This window comes from Ziziphus jujuba, chromosome 11 (genome assembly GCF_031755915.1).
Source record: "Ziziphus jujuba cultivar Dongzao chromosome 11, ASM3175591v1".
Taxonomy (NCBI): Eukaryota; Viridiplantae; Streptophyta; class Magnoliopsida; order Rosales; family Rhamnaceae; genus Ziziphus; species Ziziphus jujuba.
Window position 1 is genome coordinate 9,288,151 of NC_083389.1, and position 16,861 is coordinate 9,305,011.

The following is a 16,861-nucleotide window of genomic DNA, read 5'->3' on the forward strand; positions in this document are numbered from 1 at the left end:
AAGACGAGAATTATTTGGACAAGCCAGACCTATAACCTTATTAGGATGAGGATGTGTGCAGCTGATGAATATACTAAGAAAACCTGATTCTAACACCAGATTTAAAAAAATAAAAAAAATAAAAAATAAAAAATAAAAAAACACACCCACTTTAGATGTATTTCTCAAATATTAAAATTGCAAGACAAAAATTGATACCGGACAACTATTACCTATGGACCGAGGGATTGGCAAGTCATAGTAATGGCTCAGGAGACAAGCTCCAATAATATTCGAGCTCTATCAATAGAGCTTGGGCTATGCATTGAAAGAAATGGACGCCCAAGACCAAATGGATGAATTTTTTGCTTTTTGAGTGGATGTCAATTATATACTTCAAGCTTCTTTGTTTCTGGGTAATTCAACCACGATAACGCATTTATTACCATTTTAGCACCTAAATATTAACGCCAATTATAGTCGCTATGATTAGGCAATCATAAGTATAATTCATGGCACAAACAATTATTCAATTTCAATACCTCTTTGTTTTCAGAGACCCCTTGTTTTTTCTTTGGAACAAACTGTTGAGTATCATTAAGGCGTATATTTTAAAAGTCATCAATCCCTCACTGAAATCATATTAAAGAATTTTTTGGAAAATTGAATAATAATAATAATAATAATTTCAGACGCAAGATTAGACTCAAACATCCATAAAAGAAGGTCACAAGATTTGACTCTAGTAACGCAAGCACCAAACATGGAGCAAAATCTCATGAAGGCAGAAAAAGTTACTAAAGCTACCTCAGCACACTCGCACCATATTGCATCCCAACTAAAATCCCAAAATCAAATAGGGCAAGCATTCTGGTGCTGAAAATATATTCAGTCCGAGACATGCCCTTCACCGCTTTGGTCAATTACAATCCTCATAGCAAAATCGTTGCTTAGTTACTGCTATAATTAGAAAAGTAAATGTTGTAGCTCATTTTGAAATGCAAAGTATTCCCACTTTGAGTTTTAACTTGACTTTTGGGGTCAGGACGAAAATTTCAATGCAAAACATGCGAAAATTTATTCAGTTTAAAATTATAGGGCTAAAATTGTCAAGGAACAAACCTGTATTAGTTAGTCAAAATATCTAACCTTTCACAACTTACAAGCACTAAGTCTTACAATCTACAGAAGTTAACTCCACACGTTCCACAAGACAATTATGATATATAAATCCTAATACTGAAGTGAAAATTAGCAAAATATTCAGAGTAAAGCACCTTTGACCTTACTAAGTGTACTGGCTTGCTACTTGCTAATCTCCTAGTCATACTTAGACTGAGATAGCATAAATGAAGCGTGATTTTATTTTTCTTTGCCTAAAAAATTGCATGCAATGCAGTACTAATCAGGTCACACAAGAAATAATTGCCCCAAGCTAACCATAATCGACCCTACAGCCAGATTTCCAGATATTCAATTCCTTCCTATAGTCGTGAAACGAACTGTTCAAGCATGTTCTAATCATTTCAACAAATACCTCAAAGATAAGTTCTACATCAAAGAATTTTGATTACATCACCATCCACCGGTAATTCCATCAAAAAGAAAACATCACAAACATATATAGCCACTCTAGAGTGTAACTGGTTTTAGCCACATCTTAGAAAAATTTATGTGCAAGTGATTTTAGCTTCATCTTAAATTCGTACCAGTACCAATAAGCTGGGTCTATTTGGCCTCCTCAAGCCTTTGCCAAAAACTTATCTAAGCTTACCTTCATTGCGTAACTTGCAGGCTTGTTGTTCCCTTAAAGCCAATAGTATTGCAATATTCTGCTGGCAAACTTGTTACCTAGTAATTTATGTTGCCACCACTCATCAGTATTACGTCGATACAATGCCAACTGTAATCAGAAGAAAAGGAAATCAAAACCATAAACGTTTTCCATCGCACAGCATATTAAAACCATAAACCCAAACTAAAATCTAATCATTGCTTAAATAATCTCCAATACATGTTCAAGTAGGAATTAGTACTTGTACACTAAAGTTGTCAAGAAGAGAGACAGGGGAAACTTAAATTTAGATTCTCAATTCCATGGTTAAATATATCTAGAAACTACTAACAAATGCATAAAATAGAATGAGGTACAACGACACAGCACAACAAGAAACTGTCTTGCTTTAAAGATCTAAAAACCATTTTGAAAATTGTTATGGATTATATGTAATCGGATGAAGTCAGCCAGCATAAGAATACTCCTGTATATATATCTTTTTAAATCCCAGCCCTTGCAGCAATCCAATGGCTGATTAGTGAGGTGAATGAAGGTGACAACATGCCAGCCACTTCTGCCTATTAGAAAACCACAATTTCCCTCCCTCAAAGTAATGTTCCTCTCGCTCAAAAAGAGTCAGAATACTCAATGCATATCTGTAGTGTGTTGGCTGAAGGACTCATTAGTCTAGTCTAGAGGGGTTTTAGGACCATTAGGATGGCCTAATAGGAGAATTCATATATATATATATATGTGTGTGTGTGTGTGTAAGACTCAGGATTTCATTGAATAGGGGGAAAACATAAAGATTTCTAAGGTCTTTCATCTAGTTAAATAACTAACAAGCAAACAAATAATATCAACTTTTTCCCTATTTTTACCACTATCTAGAATCCTGTAATTGTGATCAAAAGAATAGGTGTCCCAGTCTAACAGTCGTTGGATGTCATGCAGACACACATTAGGAATCTGTGAATCTGAAGTAAACCCCCAAGAAACTAACAGAAAATCTCAGCTGATAAGAACGGTTCTGCAATATTACATTCCAATTCATAACACAGATGATAATTCATTACGTTTTAAAAAATTCAAATTTCAAACATCATCAAAACACTGTTAACATGAGAAACACTAGAATGTGAAGCCATTCGATGAATTATCCATAAAATTCTAAGGAAGAGAAAATTAATTTTGGCAACGAAATTGTGCTTCGTAAAGCAATATAAAATTTATTAATATTATGATATTAATTTATAACCAAATATTAAGAATATCTACGAGCTTACAGGATGAACCATTTCAATTTCATTCACAGATACACTTCGCACGCCGTCGATTGACCCTTCAAAGTCCCCGTCACACTATTCCGGCCAAACCCGAATTCCAACGGGCTGCAGTCGACCCGCAACAAGTGCGGCCTCATCCGCCAAAACCCGGACCTAAATCTAACCCAAGCCAACAATCGGACCCCAAATTTCACCGACCCACGAGCCTTTCCATCCAAAATTTCATTCACAGCCTCCTGACCCACGTACTCGCTGACCGCTCCGACTTCGAAACTGAGCCTGGTATCGTTCTTCTTCTTCAGAGAGAAGGGAGGCAACGTCGTCGTTCCAATTCGAAGGTCGTCATCGTAGTGGACCGAGGCCTGAAGGCGGTCATAGTAGATGCTGAGCTTGGAATTGGGATTCCTGGAGAAGAGGGTGAAGTTCCAGGTGGCTGTCAACTCGGATTGAGTCGCGTTGAGTGGGGACACGGTGGCTGAGTCGACTCGGAACTCGGGGAGGTGGGGTTTGAGAATGAGCCAGGTGAGAAAAAATATAACGCTGAAGATGGACAGGACCACCGCCATCGCGATTATTAAGCGGCAGAGGATAGTGCGCTCGGCTCGGCGCGGCTGGGTGACGCCGAACGGTTGAAAGGTGTTGGAGTAGGGGCGTGGCGGCGGCGGAGCCGCATAGGGGTAGCTAGTGCCAGCTGGGTAACCGGCGACGACATGGCTAGACTGAGCCGGATAGCCGGTTACCGTTTTATCTTGGGCTTCGGATGCCGTAGCCATTGGGTTTGGATTGGATCACATAAATTGCAGAGTAAGGATGGGTTTTTATGGGATATTTTGGTTGCGTAGAGAGAGAGAATTGAGAAAAGTGATTTGAGCTTAACAGCATATATGATCTTTCTGTATCAACGCGTGTTGGGATTTGATTCGAGGTCATAAATTTTTTTGTTTCCTGATAATACCAACTATAAATGATTTTATTACCAATAAAAACTACAAAGGATTTGGATTTATATAATTCTTTGTTTTTTTTTTTTTTTTTTTTTTTTTTTTTGTAAGATAATATATTAATGATACTATTGATTTTGGAAAATAAAAATAAATTTACTTGTCCTGTCCTTGATGGTGAAATTACCAAATGTTTTCTTTTTTATTTAAAAAGCCAAATGGTTAAATGGTTGGCTTACCCGCTAATCTATGGCGCTATCAATGGAGACATCGCGGCGCGTTTTGCATTAATTTGTTAAAACCTTTTAGTCATAAATTTCCATTCACATCATGAATTTAAATTCCTCTATATATATATATATATATATATATAATGTTGGATGGATGCTGGGAAACAAAATCACTGAAATAATTTACTTGCGTGGTGGTGAAACCCACGTAATTATTAAAAAAATGACACCAATTTTTTTTCTTTATTTTTTTAATCTATATGTTTGATTTGAAATTAATGAAAATGAAAATTTCCATTTTCTACATATTGTACTGTTTCTCTATATTATTGGGTAAAAGAGATAAGATAAAAGGATGAAAATGGAATGCGATCCCTGCATCTTCATTATTAACCTTTCCTTCATTTATTTATTATTTTTGTCTCTTAAAAGGTAAAACTTAAAAAAATAAGAAATAGAAAAGAACCATTTGGTGCTTTTGATTTTTTTCTTTTTTCTTTTTTAAAAGCATCTTTTTACTATTATTATTTTGGTGCAAAATACATGATAGTTCTCTATTCCAATATGTATGGTAAGATGAAGAGAGTCGACATGCATTTCTATGTACGTGGATTTGAGCTAGAACAGACCAGAAATTTACATTTGACTTTTACTTTTCTTCAATTACTTCCATTAGAAAAAACACAAAAAAAAAAAATGGTTATATTTGTCCCTTTTAATATGTGATAACTAATAACAAGCTTCTATGTTGTTTTTATTTTTTATTTTGAAAAAACCTTCTACATTGTTAGAGAGAAGAATACATAATTATCTATGTGATAATCCAATCAAATTGGTTGAAATGTATAATAATACGTAATAAATCCTTTTTTATATAAACAAAAACAAAATAGAAAAGCCTTTTTTTTAGAGTTTACTGTTCGAGCTAGCACTGTTATCCTAATTCCTGGACCGGCTTGCTGTGCTGGATAAAACAAGAGCAAAAACAGGATAGCCGAATCCATGATGCTATTTCATAACAAGCGGGATTTTCTACCACACAAAGCCCTGAAAAGCAGACCAACATATGTTGCCTGGAAACAGCTGCTCTCCACTCCACGCCATTTGCCTTTTTCTGTTTTTTTGGTCCTCCTTAGTAAAGCCGTCTGAATTAGTCCATATGGAAGATGCCTAGCTCTTTACTAAAAACTGCACTATTTATTTATTTTTTATTTTATTTTTTGGTAATTACTGCACTGTTTACTTAACAAAACTACAGAGTAATATATATATATATATATATATATTGTCTTCCATTATAAACATGATATTTGAGACACGGATTATAAAAAGTAGGACTATTTCTATATGGAAACCGACAAACTAATTTAAACATGTTTTTTTGGGTAAAGAATTACATTATTTATTGATCCAATGTCATGAATTAATGGCAACCATTAATTTACATTTAAAAAGATGAGAGAGAGTTTAAGTTTGAGACAACGTTAATAATCCATGCACTTAAGTCTTAAGAAGTTAGGATTTTAAATTATGTGAAAAACAGAGCTCCAAGTTTTTCTTTTTTCTTTTTTCTTCCCTTTTTTTGGGTCAAAATGGTTTGATTGATTGACCCCAAAAATTTAAGGTCTGATAGACATGAAGATTTCGCCAAAACAAGAAAAAAAACCCTAAAACAAAAATGGAAATTTTACCCAAAAAGGAAAAAGAAAAAAAGAAAAAAAAAGCCTTTCTAAAAACAAGAAAAAAAAATAAAAAATAAGAGCCTCATTTTTTAGAGGTTATTGTTCCATCCGGCACTGTTATCCCGATTGCTGGACCACCCTGCTGTGCTGGATAAAACAACAGCAAAAACAAGAAAGCCAAAACCATTAATATAAATATTTTTAACAAAGCACACCAGCATATATTGCCTGGAAACAGCTACATTCTAGGCTATGCTACTTGCTTTTTCACTTTTATTTTTATTATTATTATTATTATTATTTTTTTGGCAAAGCTATCTGAATTAATCCATATGGAAGATGCCTAGCTCTCTTCCGAAATTGCACTATTTAATTAAAAAAAAAAGTACAGTCTGCAGAGTAAAAAATACATTGTCTTCCTTTATAAACATGATATTTTGAGTCCCATATTATTAAGTAGGACTATTTCAACTCGAAAACAATTTTGAGATAGACAAATTAATTAAACATGTTTTAATGGGTAAAAAATTACACTGTTGATCCAATATCATAAATTAATTGAAACCACTAGTCTTAAATTTAAATGAAAAGATGAGAGAGAGAGAGAGAGAGTGAGAGAGAGAGAGATTAATGAAAAAAAAGGGAGTAAAGAAGAATATGTAACAATTAATTGATCTACAAATCGATGAATAACTATTTCCATGGGAAATATCTACATTATCCATCACCACACAATTACAATATCTATGAGAAATAAAAATAAAAATTAAAAGAAAAAGTATAGTTGATCAGCTATAATAAACGATACACTGCTCGTCTTTCGCAGCGGCTAGCTTCCCGTCCATTGCATTGCCGATAAAATCAACCTTCAAATCCTCACAGAAAACCTTCAAAGTGGCGTGTCTGGTCCACCAAACCCCAGATTTAAACGTCGAGAACACCAACATTCTCATATTGAATGTCACCGACCCGCCGTTCCGTTCCTTTACAATGTCGTCCAACACCCAGTCAGCAACCACGTGCTCGTCCATACTGTTGGTCGCCAACTTGAGCTTCATCTCCTCACGTGCCTTGGTGTTCAAGAACATCGGATCCACCGCCGCCGACGACAAGTGATCCTCGTCGTAATAAACGAAACTCTGCACCCGATCGAAGTACACTTTCAGTCTGTGGTTGGGATTGTAGGCCATGATGTTCGCCTCCCAATTCGCCGTGAAGTTCGCCTTCGAGACATTGAAATTCGTGACGGTTAACGAATCGACTCTGAATTCGGGAGTCGCGGGGCGTAGAACAATCCAAACGATGATGCTGGATATACATGTTAATGTAATCAGTATGATGAACATGACAACGAACCCGCGAACAAAAGCCGAGCCGGCCGGAGATTCGGATTGCGGGTTGTAATAAGGACCCGACGGATGATAGTTATAGGCATTGGGAGGATAGCCTTGATACTGGGGTGGATATCCGGGTTGGCCATGTGGATAACCCACTGTTGGCGGGTAACCCGTCACCGAAGATGGTGGGTAACCTTGGTGGTTGCCTGTGGGCTGATGATGATGATAGTTCATGTCCGAATGACCCACCGGGTATTTCTTGGGTTGGTCATCGGATGATGATGATGATGATGATGAAGAAGAAGCTTTCATGGTTTCCTGTATAAACTTTCTCTCTCCCCTAGAATCTACAGAGAGACAGGCAGAGGGAGAGAGAGAGAAGTTTTTTTCTTTTTTATTTTTATTTTTGGGAGAGAAATGACAACGAAGAGTAGGGAAGGAAAGAGAGATAAAAAGGTGAAGGGTCAAAAAATAGATTCGTTAGAAACGCGTAAAAAGCATAATAAAACGGATTTGTTACGATGAGTTCTATGTTAAGCAATGTTTTTTGTTTATTTTATGATAGACTATGTTAAGCAATATATGGTATATAAATTCAGCAGTTTGCTGCTTTTACTAAGAAGTTACATAATTTAGCAAAAAAAACAAATGAATTTACATATGAAAATATGATTCATGATTTGATTTCCATGAATGACATCGAAAGGTCCGTACACAATATTCGGAAATTATATATATATATTTGTGAAAATATTCTGAAATTATATAAATATATAAAAACGGAAATAAAAGAAAAAGAATAGTTTAATGTAGTTCTGCAGTTTCTAACGGGAGGGGCTTTTTCTTGGAAGCTGCTCTTGATGCTTAAAAGAGGAGGGAAGTTACGTTACAGAGGTATAGATGTCATTTGGACCTGAGAGTCCGACTGCGACCTGTCCGAGAGCTTGCCACGTATATGGAATACATTTTCACCCACACCGCATGCTTCTTGAAAATTACTCGGTAAATTAATCATACATTATAAATGCCTCTTTTGTGTTCTTCACGTTACCAGACACAAGTCATACAAAAAACGATGCTGTCAAAAAAAAAAATGTCTACCACTAATATTGTATTGGTTTTACTTTATGAAAAACCTCCACCTTTTGACTATTATAAACGTATAATGATATATAAATAGTTAATAGGTTGGTGTTATAGGTTTACTTTTTCATATAGATTTTTAGTATAAAAAAAGTCAAAATGTGTTTTTAAAAATTTACAAATGATATTCATATATCCAACTAAATGAATTTTCCTTTTTCTAAGTTGAATTATATCCAAAATTGAAAAAAGAAATAAAATATTGCTGAAACCTTAAAGCCCTACAAACATCATTAGGCTATGGGGGGTCAGGATAGTGGTAACATCCTAGCTCACAGAAAAAGTTGATATTAAACCATTGAAGGGACACATAGGCCGGTATGCTCGTGTCAAATTTGAAATGCTTTATTTGCTTTTAGTAGGTGCAAAAATATTATTCTTAGTCAGAAATTATATTAAGTTTATTTAAACAACTCAACAAGATTATAGTTTTAAAAGCATTGGAAGATTATAGAAGCAAACTTTACTGCTGAATTTTTTCATCGAACTTCAAGCTTTACTTGCTGTCTATGAGAAAGTTTGGACAGCTCGTAGTTCAAAAGAAACTACAGAACTAAGTTCTAAAGCAAGCTGCTAAATATCAATTCAAGCAGTAGCAGCAATAAAGCCAAATTTCATGAGTTCCAAGTCCAAAGCTTGATCTTCCATATTAAAAGTAACCCTTTTCTTGTAGCCTACGAAACTCGGAACAGGGAGCGAACTCGGACTCGGTGAGTCAGAAGCCATAAAAGAGCCAGTACTGACAAGCTTCGGCTCCTCTAAAACTCCTTCACACATCTCTTTCTTCAACTATTCAGAAAAATCCTCACCACGCTTTATAACTAGTATCTTCGGCCCCTTGTTAAGCTGCTTAGTACAAGCAGAGAGTTTTGCAACCATATTAGTGGCTTCTTTTAGCAGTGATTTTTTTTTCTCCTCATTCTGATATTGATTCATTAATATATCATTTTTTTTTTCATAGAATTAAATTATTTCGGATTAGTTAACTTAGAAAAATCTATAAGAAAAATTAAATTAGTTAACATAGAAATTTTCAAATGTTTTCAATAACGTCCATTTATATTTCAAGTGATCCGAAAACTTTAGATTGCATTCCTCGATTTATATTTATTTTTATGAAAATATTATTTCATAGAAAAATAATCGTTAATTAATCTTCATAAAAAGAAAAGTAATCATTACCAACATGTCCATGTAAAAACTATAAAATTAAGCTAGAAGGAACCATCTTCAACCTAAGCATTTTTCAATATATATATATATATATATTCAACTGCAAAGCAGGAAATTTTTTTTAATTAAAATGTATACTTAACATAAATTGATTAACATTATTGATTTAAAAATAATATACAATTAAAAAGACTTTTTTTTTTTTCTTTCTCGCAGCTTGTAATAACTTATAATCCTCAGTTGACCGATGGCAGATTGTAAGCACCAGGCACGAGGGGTATCATGTTTGACAACATATTCCATTGGAAAGCCTTATCATTTTATAGTTTTGGTTTTGGTTTTGGTTTGCATGAAATTAATAATTAAAAGAAAATATGGGTCCTAATCGTAAATTATTGCTGCTTTTGTGATTGAAAAGATAAATAAAGGGAGGACAATCAGTGATTGTATAGTTCATCATCGTTAATTTAACCAAAAATAAAAAGCATCTAATTTGTTTGAGACCGTAAGTAGTGTTTCTTTTTCAAGAAAGAATTATCAATTTCATACATCCACAACTCTTTTTTTTTTTTTTTTTTTTTAAGTTTACAGACTTTTCACTACAAGCTATCCAACAAAAAAGATTCAACAGTAATAAACTAGAGAAAGTTGGGCAGTTGTTCAAAAGAAACTACAGAACCAAGTTCAAAAACAAGATACTAAATAAGTCTATATATATATATATATATAAACAATTAATTCAATTCAAGCAGCAAGAAAGCCAAATTCCAGGAGTTCCAAGTCCAGATCAGCTTCGTCATCCATGTTAAAAGTAACCCTTTTTTTGTCGACCACGAAACTGGGAATAGGGAGCGAACTCGGACTGGGTGAGTCAGAAGACAAAAAAGAGCCACTGAAAAGCTTCGATTCATCTGAAACTACTCCTCCAGTACTACTCATCTCCTGCTTCAATGATTCAGACAAATCCTCTCCACGCTTTATTAGTATTATCTTCGGCAGCCGGCCGTTGAGCTTAGTGCAAGAAGAGGGTTTAGCAACCACGGCTTCTCTTGGCATTGAGGGATGGCATCTTTGAGATATTGCGCCGTTGAAATTCATAAGGTAATCTGGGATTGGAGACGATGTCCTTCTCCAACTGCCATTACAATTCTTGAGGAAATAATTAGGGCTAGGCCTAGGGCTAAACCTAGAGGATGATGTTCTTCGCCACTTGCCCGTGCATATAAAGCGAGGGTCTAGAGGAGACAAGTTTTTGGTATGACGGCGAGAGATTAATGGGTGCACTGCCACATCCATCTTTAAATCGATCTTCTTCTTTTTCTTCCCTTATATTAAGACAAAGAATTAAAGGTTTTGCTAAAAAAAACAGGTTGAGAGAAAGGCTTTAATTTGATCGGAATGAACAAGAACTAGTAATAGTGAAGTATATGAAAGATAATCATATGTTAATGTGTATATATATATACATATAGATAGGTCTTCTAAGCAGAATAGGAAGGTTTCCTAAAACCAAATAGTATTTGGTTTCCTAAAGCAAAAAGAATTATAGCCGTTATAGCGTAATTAGGTTAGGCTAACCACGATTTGGAAACCACCAAATTTTTTACTGTACAAGGAATTTAATTAAAAATAAGACCCAGTATTTTAGTGGGATATTATTATTATTATTATTATTTTCTTGCCTTTCCGCATATCGATTCATTACTGTACCATTTTTTTTTCATGTAATTTATTTATTTATTTTTTTGGAGAAAGTTGCATTTATAAGGAGAACTACTTACTAAGAATTTCAAAAAAAAAATTTCGGATTGTGTAGTTTCTGTTTACCATAAAACAATTCTAAATAATAGTTTATTTAAATAATAGCTTATTTTTTATTCTTAAATAATAGTTTAAGAATAATAATTTTTGTCACTGAGTACAAATGTTGTTTTTTTTTTTCCAACATATTATTATTTAAATAAATATATTAATTAACCTTGTATATTTTAGGTATGGCATCGCCGCATAGATACACAAATTACTTTCTTTGTTAACTAAAAAATGATTAAGAGGAAAATTAAGCTTCTTTCTCCCTCTTTCTGACCAAAACACTAATAAAATATAAATTAAAGATTTTTTTATCAATAAAATTCTAAATTAAAGAATTTAAATTGTAATTTTATAATTATTTAAAGACTAATAACTTGAATCTTACTTTATTATATTTTCGTTCCTAATTATTGATTTTGATATCAAAAATGAATCTTAAGTGAGATTATATTTCGCTAATAAGCTTTAGCAAAAAAATAATATTGAAAACTATTTCTTTCAACGTTATTTCCTTTCATATTTTTTAAACACCTCCCTTTTACAAACATACAATATTCTTTTAAACGTTTCAACATTTCAAGCATCCATTTTCAAGTTCTAGTGATCGAAAGCTTTAAATTGCACTCGTCAATTTTATTTATTTATTTTTATGAAAATATTTATTCTTCATACAAAGATAATTGTTAATCTTTATAAAAAGAAAAGAAATAATTACCAACATTCTTTTAAACACGTATAAAATCTACAAAGAACCATCTTCAACCCAACATTTTCAATATATATATATATATATATTCAAAGCAAAGCAGGAAAAATAAACTAAATGCAAAATATATTTAACAAAATTAATTAACAATATTGATAAAAAAATAATATACCATTAAAAAGATAAATTTTTTTCCCTTTCTCGGTTGTGCTGCTAATAATATTCAATTGACTGATAGCACGTTGTACTTTGTGTCCTTCTTCAAGGGTCAAGCTGATTTCCTCCGATGACTGCATGAAGAAAGTAGAAAACCAACATGCCTTCAGTGTTTAACAATGAAACAAAATAAACGCAAATCCATGAAATGCAGACTCAAGGGTGGAAGATCTTACCTGCAAACAAATAATATTCTGCAAAATACTGTCAACATCAGCCTTGAGCGAAGATATAATTTGCCAAATCTTAACATCCTTGTGCATCGATAGAAGGAAAGAAACAATTGAATCTACTGTACTTGAAGGATTTGTTGCATATTGACCACGATTACAAGAAATAATTGAGCCAAAAATTTTCAAAACAAGATTTAAAAGCACATGGCTTCTCTCAAACAAGAAAAAAGCAAGGTATAGACTCATCTTCGGGAACGAATACATTAGAAGGCATCACCACGAATAACTACAAGCCTCAGTTAGAATCATAAAATGCTAACATGAGCGAACACCTTACTCAGGAAAGAAATAAATGGAAAACAGAAAAATAACCACACTAAGATACAGTGCATGAGTTCACACAGCAGGATGTGGAAATCATGTCAAAAAGACACTAACATGAAAACTCCTAATTTACTGAAACCCATCCAACAATATATGCTACCACAAGCCCATCGCAGGCGACCAAACACTACTAGAAGCATCTTAACTACAATCTATGCATAGAAGTTGATATCACACAATGAGAAGGCAGCAGATACCAGATACCATGTGATTTCGTAATTTTATCTCATCAAATTAAAATAATTTTCTTGTGTCCTTAAATAATTGGTGTGTGCATTCACTAGATTAACGTAATCAACCCTCCTAAAATCCCAAATTAAGGAGTGTGGACACCATATATTGGTATAAAGGTAACAATTATAGTCATCATAGCTTATTTTGAGCCATAAAAACTGAATGAAACAGGAGACATTATCATAGTAGCATTTCCGAAGTGTGAACAACTGAATTAATGCTCCTCAATAATCACTTCCATAAAAAAGGAGATGCTAGGAGCATGAAAACATACTTATTAAGTTGAAACATGATTCTGTAGTCACTTATTTGTCCACTTGGCCATAATGAAAACAAACAAAGAAAGAGGGAAGCGTAAAGGTAGAATTGAACATGTATAGCAAGTAAATAATAAGAAAGTTGTTTAGCAAAAAGTAAATAAATAAATAATATAAAATGCAGCTTAAATTTGATGTTAGACAAGAAACATACTTACATGAACAACATCAATAAGATACTCAGAAGATACTCAGAAAGGAAATTGACTAGACTTGTAATACTCTGTTGAGAAAGTCTTGTGGGAGTTTGAGTCCAGTGTGATTAGTACTCTTAGCATATCACAGGCATCATCTAGGGGAGGCTTAAGTACCTGAGACATAAAGAAATCTCACCATTTAGTCTTCAGTTTCAAGGAAATTTATTGAGGAGTAATCAAGAATGTTATAACTTGAGTAAAAATCACCTATGCAACAATAATTTCTGAAGCATTAGTGAAAAAGTAACAACTAAATACAACTAAATACAGATATCACATATAATCATGGAAATATTTTAGTAAACTTACTATAATAAGTAATATATTCTCTAACATGCTGAAAACAAGATTTTTATCATCCAACTGCGACATGCTTGAGCAGACGATGCTAGTAATGGACTTATAGATCCCACGATGATATCTTTGCATCCCTATTTTCGTCTGATAAATATTTTCTGCACAGAGAAAGCCTTTCCAAGTTTAAGAACCTATAAACCCATTAATCTCAAACTGTATAAAATTAGATTGTACTGTACGGACCACGGAAAACTATTAGCACAATGTAGTTTTAAGAGTGAAAAACAAGCAGTTTGTAGTTATCCAACAATTTTCTGTCGTATGGAGATGAGTTGATGGTAACCAAAAATAAAAAAATAAAATAAAAAATTGGGAAAAGAAGATTTTCAATCTTAGATGCCTGGAAAAACTCTAAACCTTGAGAGCAAAGCAATGAAGAAGCTAATGCAGTCAGCGATTTGGATACGCCTAGCTTTGTAGGTGGAATGCAGAATCTCGAATATACACTATTAATGACGATAACAGAATATTATAAATTATTCTAGAATCCAAAGTCAGTGTTGATATCCTTAACAACTCGGTGAAATATTGTTTATAGTATACACATTCAAGCTCACCCTGCCACTTTCTTTCTCTTCCTCATTAATGAGCTTCGGAATCCCCTTCTCAGACTTAAGTTGGACCACAGAGTTGTTTTCAACATTGGCTTCCCCATGGCTAGAAGATGATACATATCCAGTTGTTCATGGAGAATTTACTTTTCCTTTTTGTGGGTTATTGATCCATGGAGGTTTCGTGGGCAGCTAGTTACTGGTGCTCGAAATCCAATCCAGAATCTAGAAGCCCATCATACTTTCCTAATTGTACTATCATCGCATCTCATTACCATAATAAGATCAACATAACATTGGAAGATTATAGAAGCAAATTTTATAGTACAATGAAAATTTTACAGCTAGCAGTTCGATACTCTTGATTAAAAATAAGTCATTGAAGAAAACATATGGTAGTGCCTGCAAACCTTAAATAGTTCCGATCCAGTGTGAGCATCAACAGCACGATCAAGAAGATAGATATCGCAATCTTGACACACAGCCCTGCCACTCAGGAAAGTTGTATCCTCTGTTTCCGGCAACCACTCAGGTTGATAACAGTACCGTAGTCCATCATTTCCAAATCCTTCTCCAAGCAACGACCTACTCAGTACCTGTTCTCAAATGGGTATTGGACCTCTATTCTCAATCCCCCACCTTTCCACCTTCCCATAATCAGTGGCCATCCCACAGACCGACCTGCAAGCAAGAAACCCATCATCAAAAAACAACCCTTTAAACCCTCAGAATTCCCCCCAAAAAGCACAGAGTGAATTTATTCAAACCCTTTGAAATTTATTCAAAATTATCAAATGGGTATCTCAGAAATTCACATACCGATTCCCCAACAAACAAAACTAGCCACACACACAACTTTAATTTGTCGAATTTCTCACTCCTTTCTTGGGGAGGAGAAAGGAACAAACAAATGTATTTATTATACGAAACAAAAAAAATAAATAAATAAATAAAATTAAAAATAAAATATCCAATTAGAAGAAACATATTTATACTGAAACAGTCTTTTATAATATATTTATAATATTGATTACAGCATAAAACGTCTCATAGCCTACTTAAAACTATTTAACAACAACAACCGAAAAAAAAAAAAAAAAAAAAAAAGAAGAAGAAATTTTGGCCTCCCTGGGGTTAAAAGAAGTTCTTTTAACTGAATTTTAGTTATAATAATAAACGAAAATCACCATAACTAGTGGTACTTATTTATTTGAGGTAAATTAAGTCTTTTCTGGCATTAGTTATCTAGCAAAGTACGGCTGTTTTTTGATATATAATGTGTACAGGAGCATATAATTAACAGAAGATACTTATATTTGAAATTTTTTTTTTTTAAACAACTTATATAAAAAAACAAAAAAAGTGACCAAATAAGTCAGCTTCAAAAACTATAAATTAAAAATAAAAACTCCTATATGATAAGATCTAAAAGTGTTTTAAAAAGAGAGAGAGTAATATAATAAATTAAAAATAATGTGTACATTAATCAAATCAATTTAGGCAAAGGAATGGAGCAATTCCGTTGACCCATCATCTTTCCCTCACCACTTTGACCCAAAAACTTAACATTCAAATCTTGACAGTTGGGAGTTAAAACCAGAGTGGTTCCAAAACCCAACAATCTAATACCATAGAAAGCATTTGTCTCCATTCTCAAGCTCAAATTGAGGTCCCCACTCTTCACATCTTCATTCAACTTCTTCATCATCTGACCCTCCATAAATCCCTTTTCATGATCATGATCACCACACGATAATGATCCTGATGTTGTTCTATCAAATCTAATCTCAACCGTTTGTTCTTTCTTGGGATAAATTTGGATTTCATCCACAAAAGCACACGATAAAGGGACATCGCCACCTTCATTGTAACACACAGAAATGTGAAAGGCATAGAGGACGATCTTCAACCCACCATTTCGGTTCTTGAAGGTCAATTTGGCATCCCATTGGGCCGAAAACGAGGAATTGGAAACCTTGAAATTTGATACGGAAAATGAATCTAAATGGAGAAAAAGAGGCTCCGTTTGTGGGCCGGACTTGGAGTCCAAGTAGTTGCTGAAGGAGACGAAAGAGAGTAAAATGGCAGTGGCTAGACCTCCTACCAACACAACGGGTAGAATATTACTCAAGAATTTGCTTAGGTTTATAGACTCTTTCTTCCATAGAGAAGCCATTGGTCATTCTTTCTGCAAGAAAAACACACCGAGGGAGAGAGAAATATAAATTGTATGCATGAAATTAATGCAAGTTAAAAGATGATTTTTGAACTCCAATAATCTTGATTCTTGATTATTCAAATATGATCACAAGCGCTTGATCATTCTATTTTTTATTTCAACTAGTACAACGATTGGAGTGCCAGAA

At 33.8% G+C, this 16,861-nt stretch overlaps 3 protein-coding genes and 1 long non-coding RNA gene across 8 annotated transcripts; all 4 read right to left on the reverse strand.

The window, feature by feature from the left end:
* Positions 1-1,482: 1,482 nt before the first annotated feature.
* Positions 1,483-3,895, reverse strand: LOC107432269 (NDR1/HIN1-like protein 26). Of its 2 annotated transcripts, none has more exons than XM_060812647.1 (2): positions 3,052-3,895; positions 1,483-1,882 (listed from the first exon to the last, which is right to left on the reverse strand). In XM_060812647.1, the coding sequence occupies exon 1, from the start codon at positions 3,813-3,815 to the stop codon at positions 3,066-3,068; it is 750 nt and encodes a 249-aa protein (XP_060668630.1). In that variant the 5' UTR covers positions 3,816-3,895; the 3' UTR covers positions 1,483-1,882; positions 3,052-3,065. The 2 variants fall into 2 exon arrangements, with proteins under 2 accessions (XP_060668630.1, XP_015898858.1); XM_016043372.3 differs by having other exon boundaries at positions 3,043-3,894.
* Positions 3,896-6,542: 2,647 nt separating this feature from the next.
* Positions 6,543-7,676, reverse strand: LOC107433615 (NDR1/HIN1-like protein 12). The gene has a single exon (XM_016044914.4). The coding sequence runs from the start codon at positions 7,542-7,544 to the stop codon at positions 6,684-6,686; it is 861 nt and encodes a 286-aa protein (XP_015900400.1). The 5' UTR covers positions 7,545-7,676; the 3' UTR covers positions 6,543-6,683.
* A 4,461-nt stretch (positions 7,677-12,137) lies between these two features.
* On the reverse strand, positions 12,138-15,562 carry LOC107432256 (uncharacterized). Of its 4 annotated transcripts, none has more exons than XR_009634717.1 (6): positions 15,315-15,562; positions 14,906-15,176; positions 14,502-14,741; positions 13,897-14,042; positions 12,459-13,701; positions 12,138-12,356 (listed from the first exon to the last, which is right to left on the reverse strand). It is a non-coding gene; the product is annotated as an uncharacterized LOC107432256 (long non-coding RNA). The 4 variants fall into 4 exon arrangements; XR_007238237.2 differs by having other exon boundaries at positions 14,502-14,750; XR_001582691.4 differs by lacking the exon at positions 14,502-14,741 and having other exon boundaries at positions 12,459-12,574; positions 13,549-13,701; positions 15,315-15,540.
* Positions 15,563-15,981: 419 nt separating this feature from the next.
* Positions 15,982-16,671, reverse strand: LOC112488937 (uncharacterized). The gene has a single exon (XM_025066632.2). The coding sequence runs from the start codon at positions 16,669-16,671 to the stop codon at positions 15,982-15,984; it is 690 nt and encodes a 229-aa protein (XP_024922400.1).
* Between the last annotated feature and the right edge of the window lie 190 nt (positions 16,672-16,861).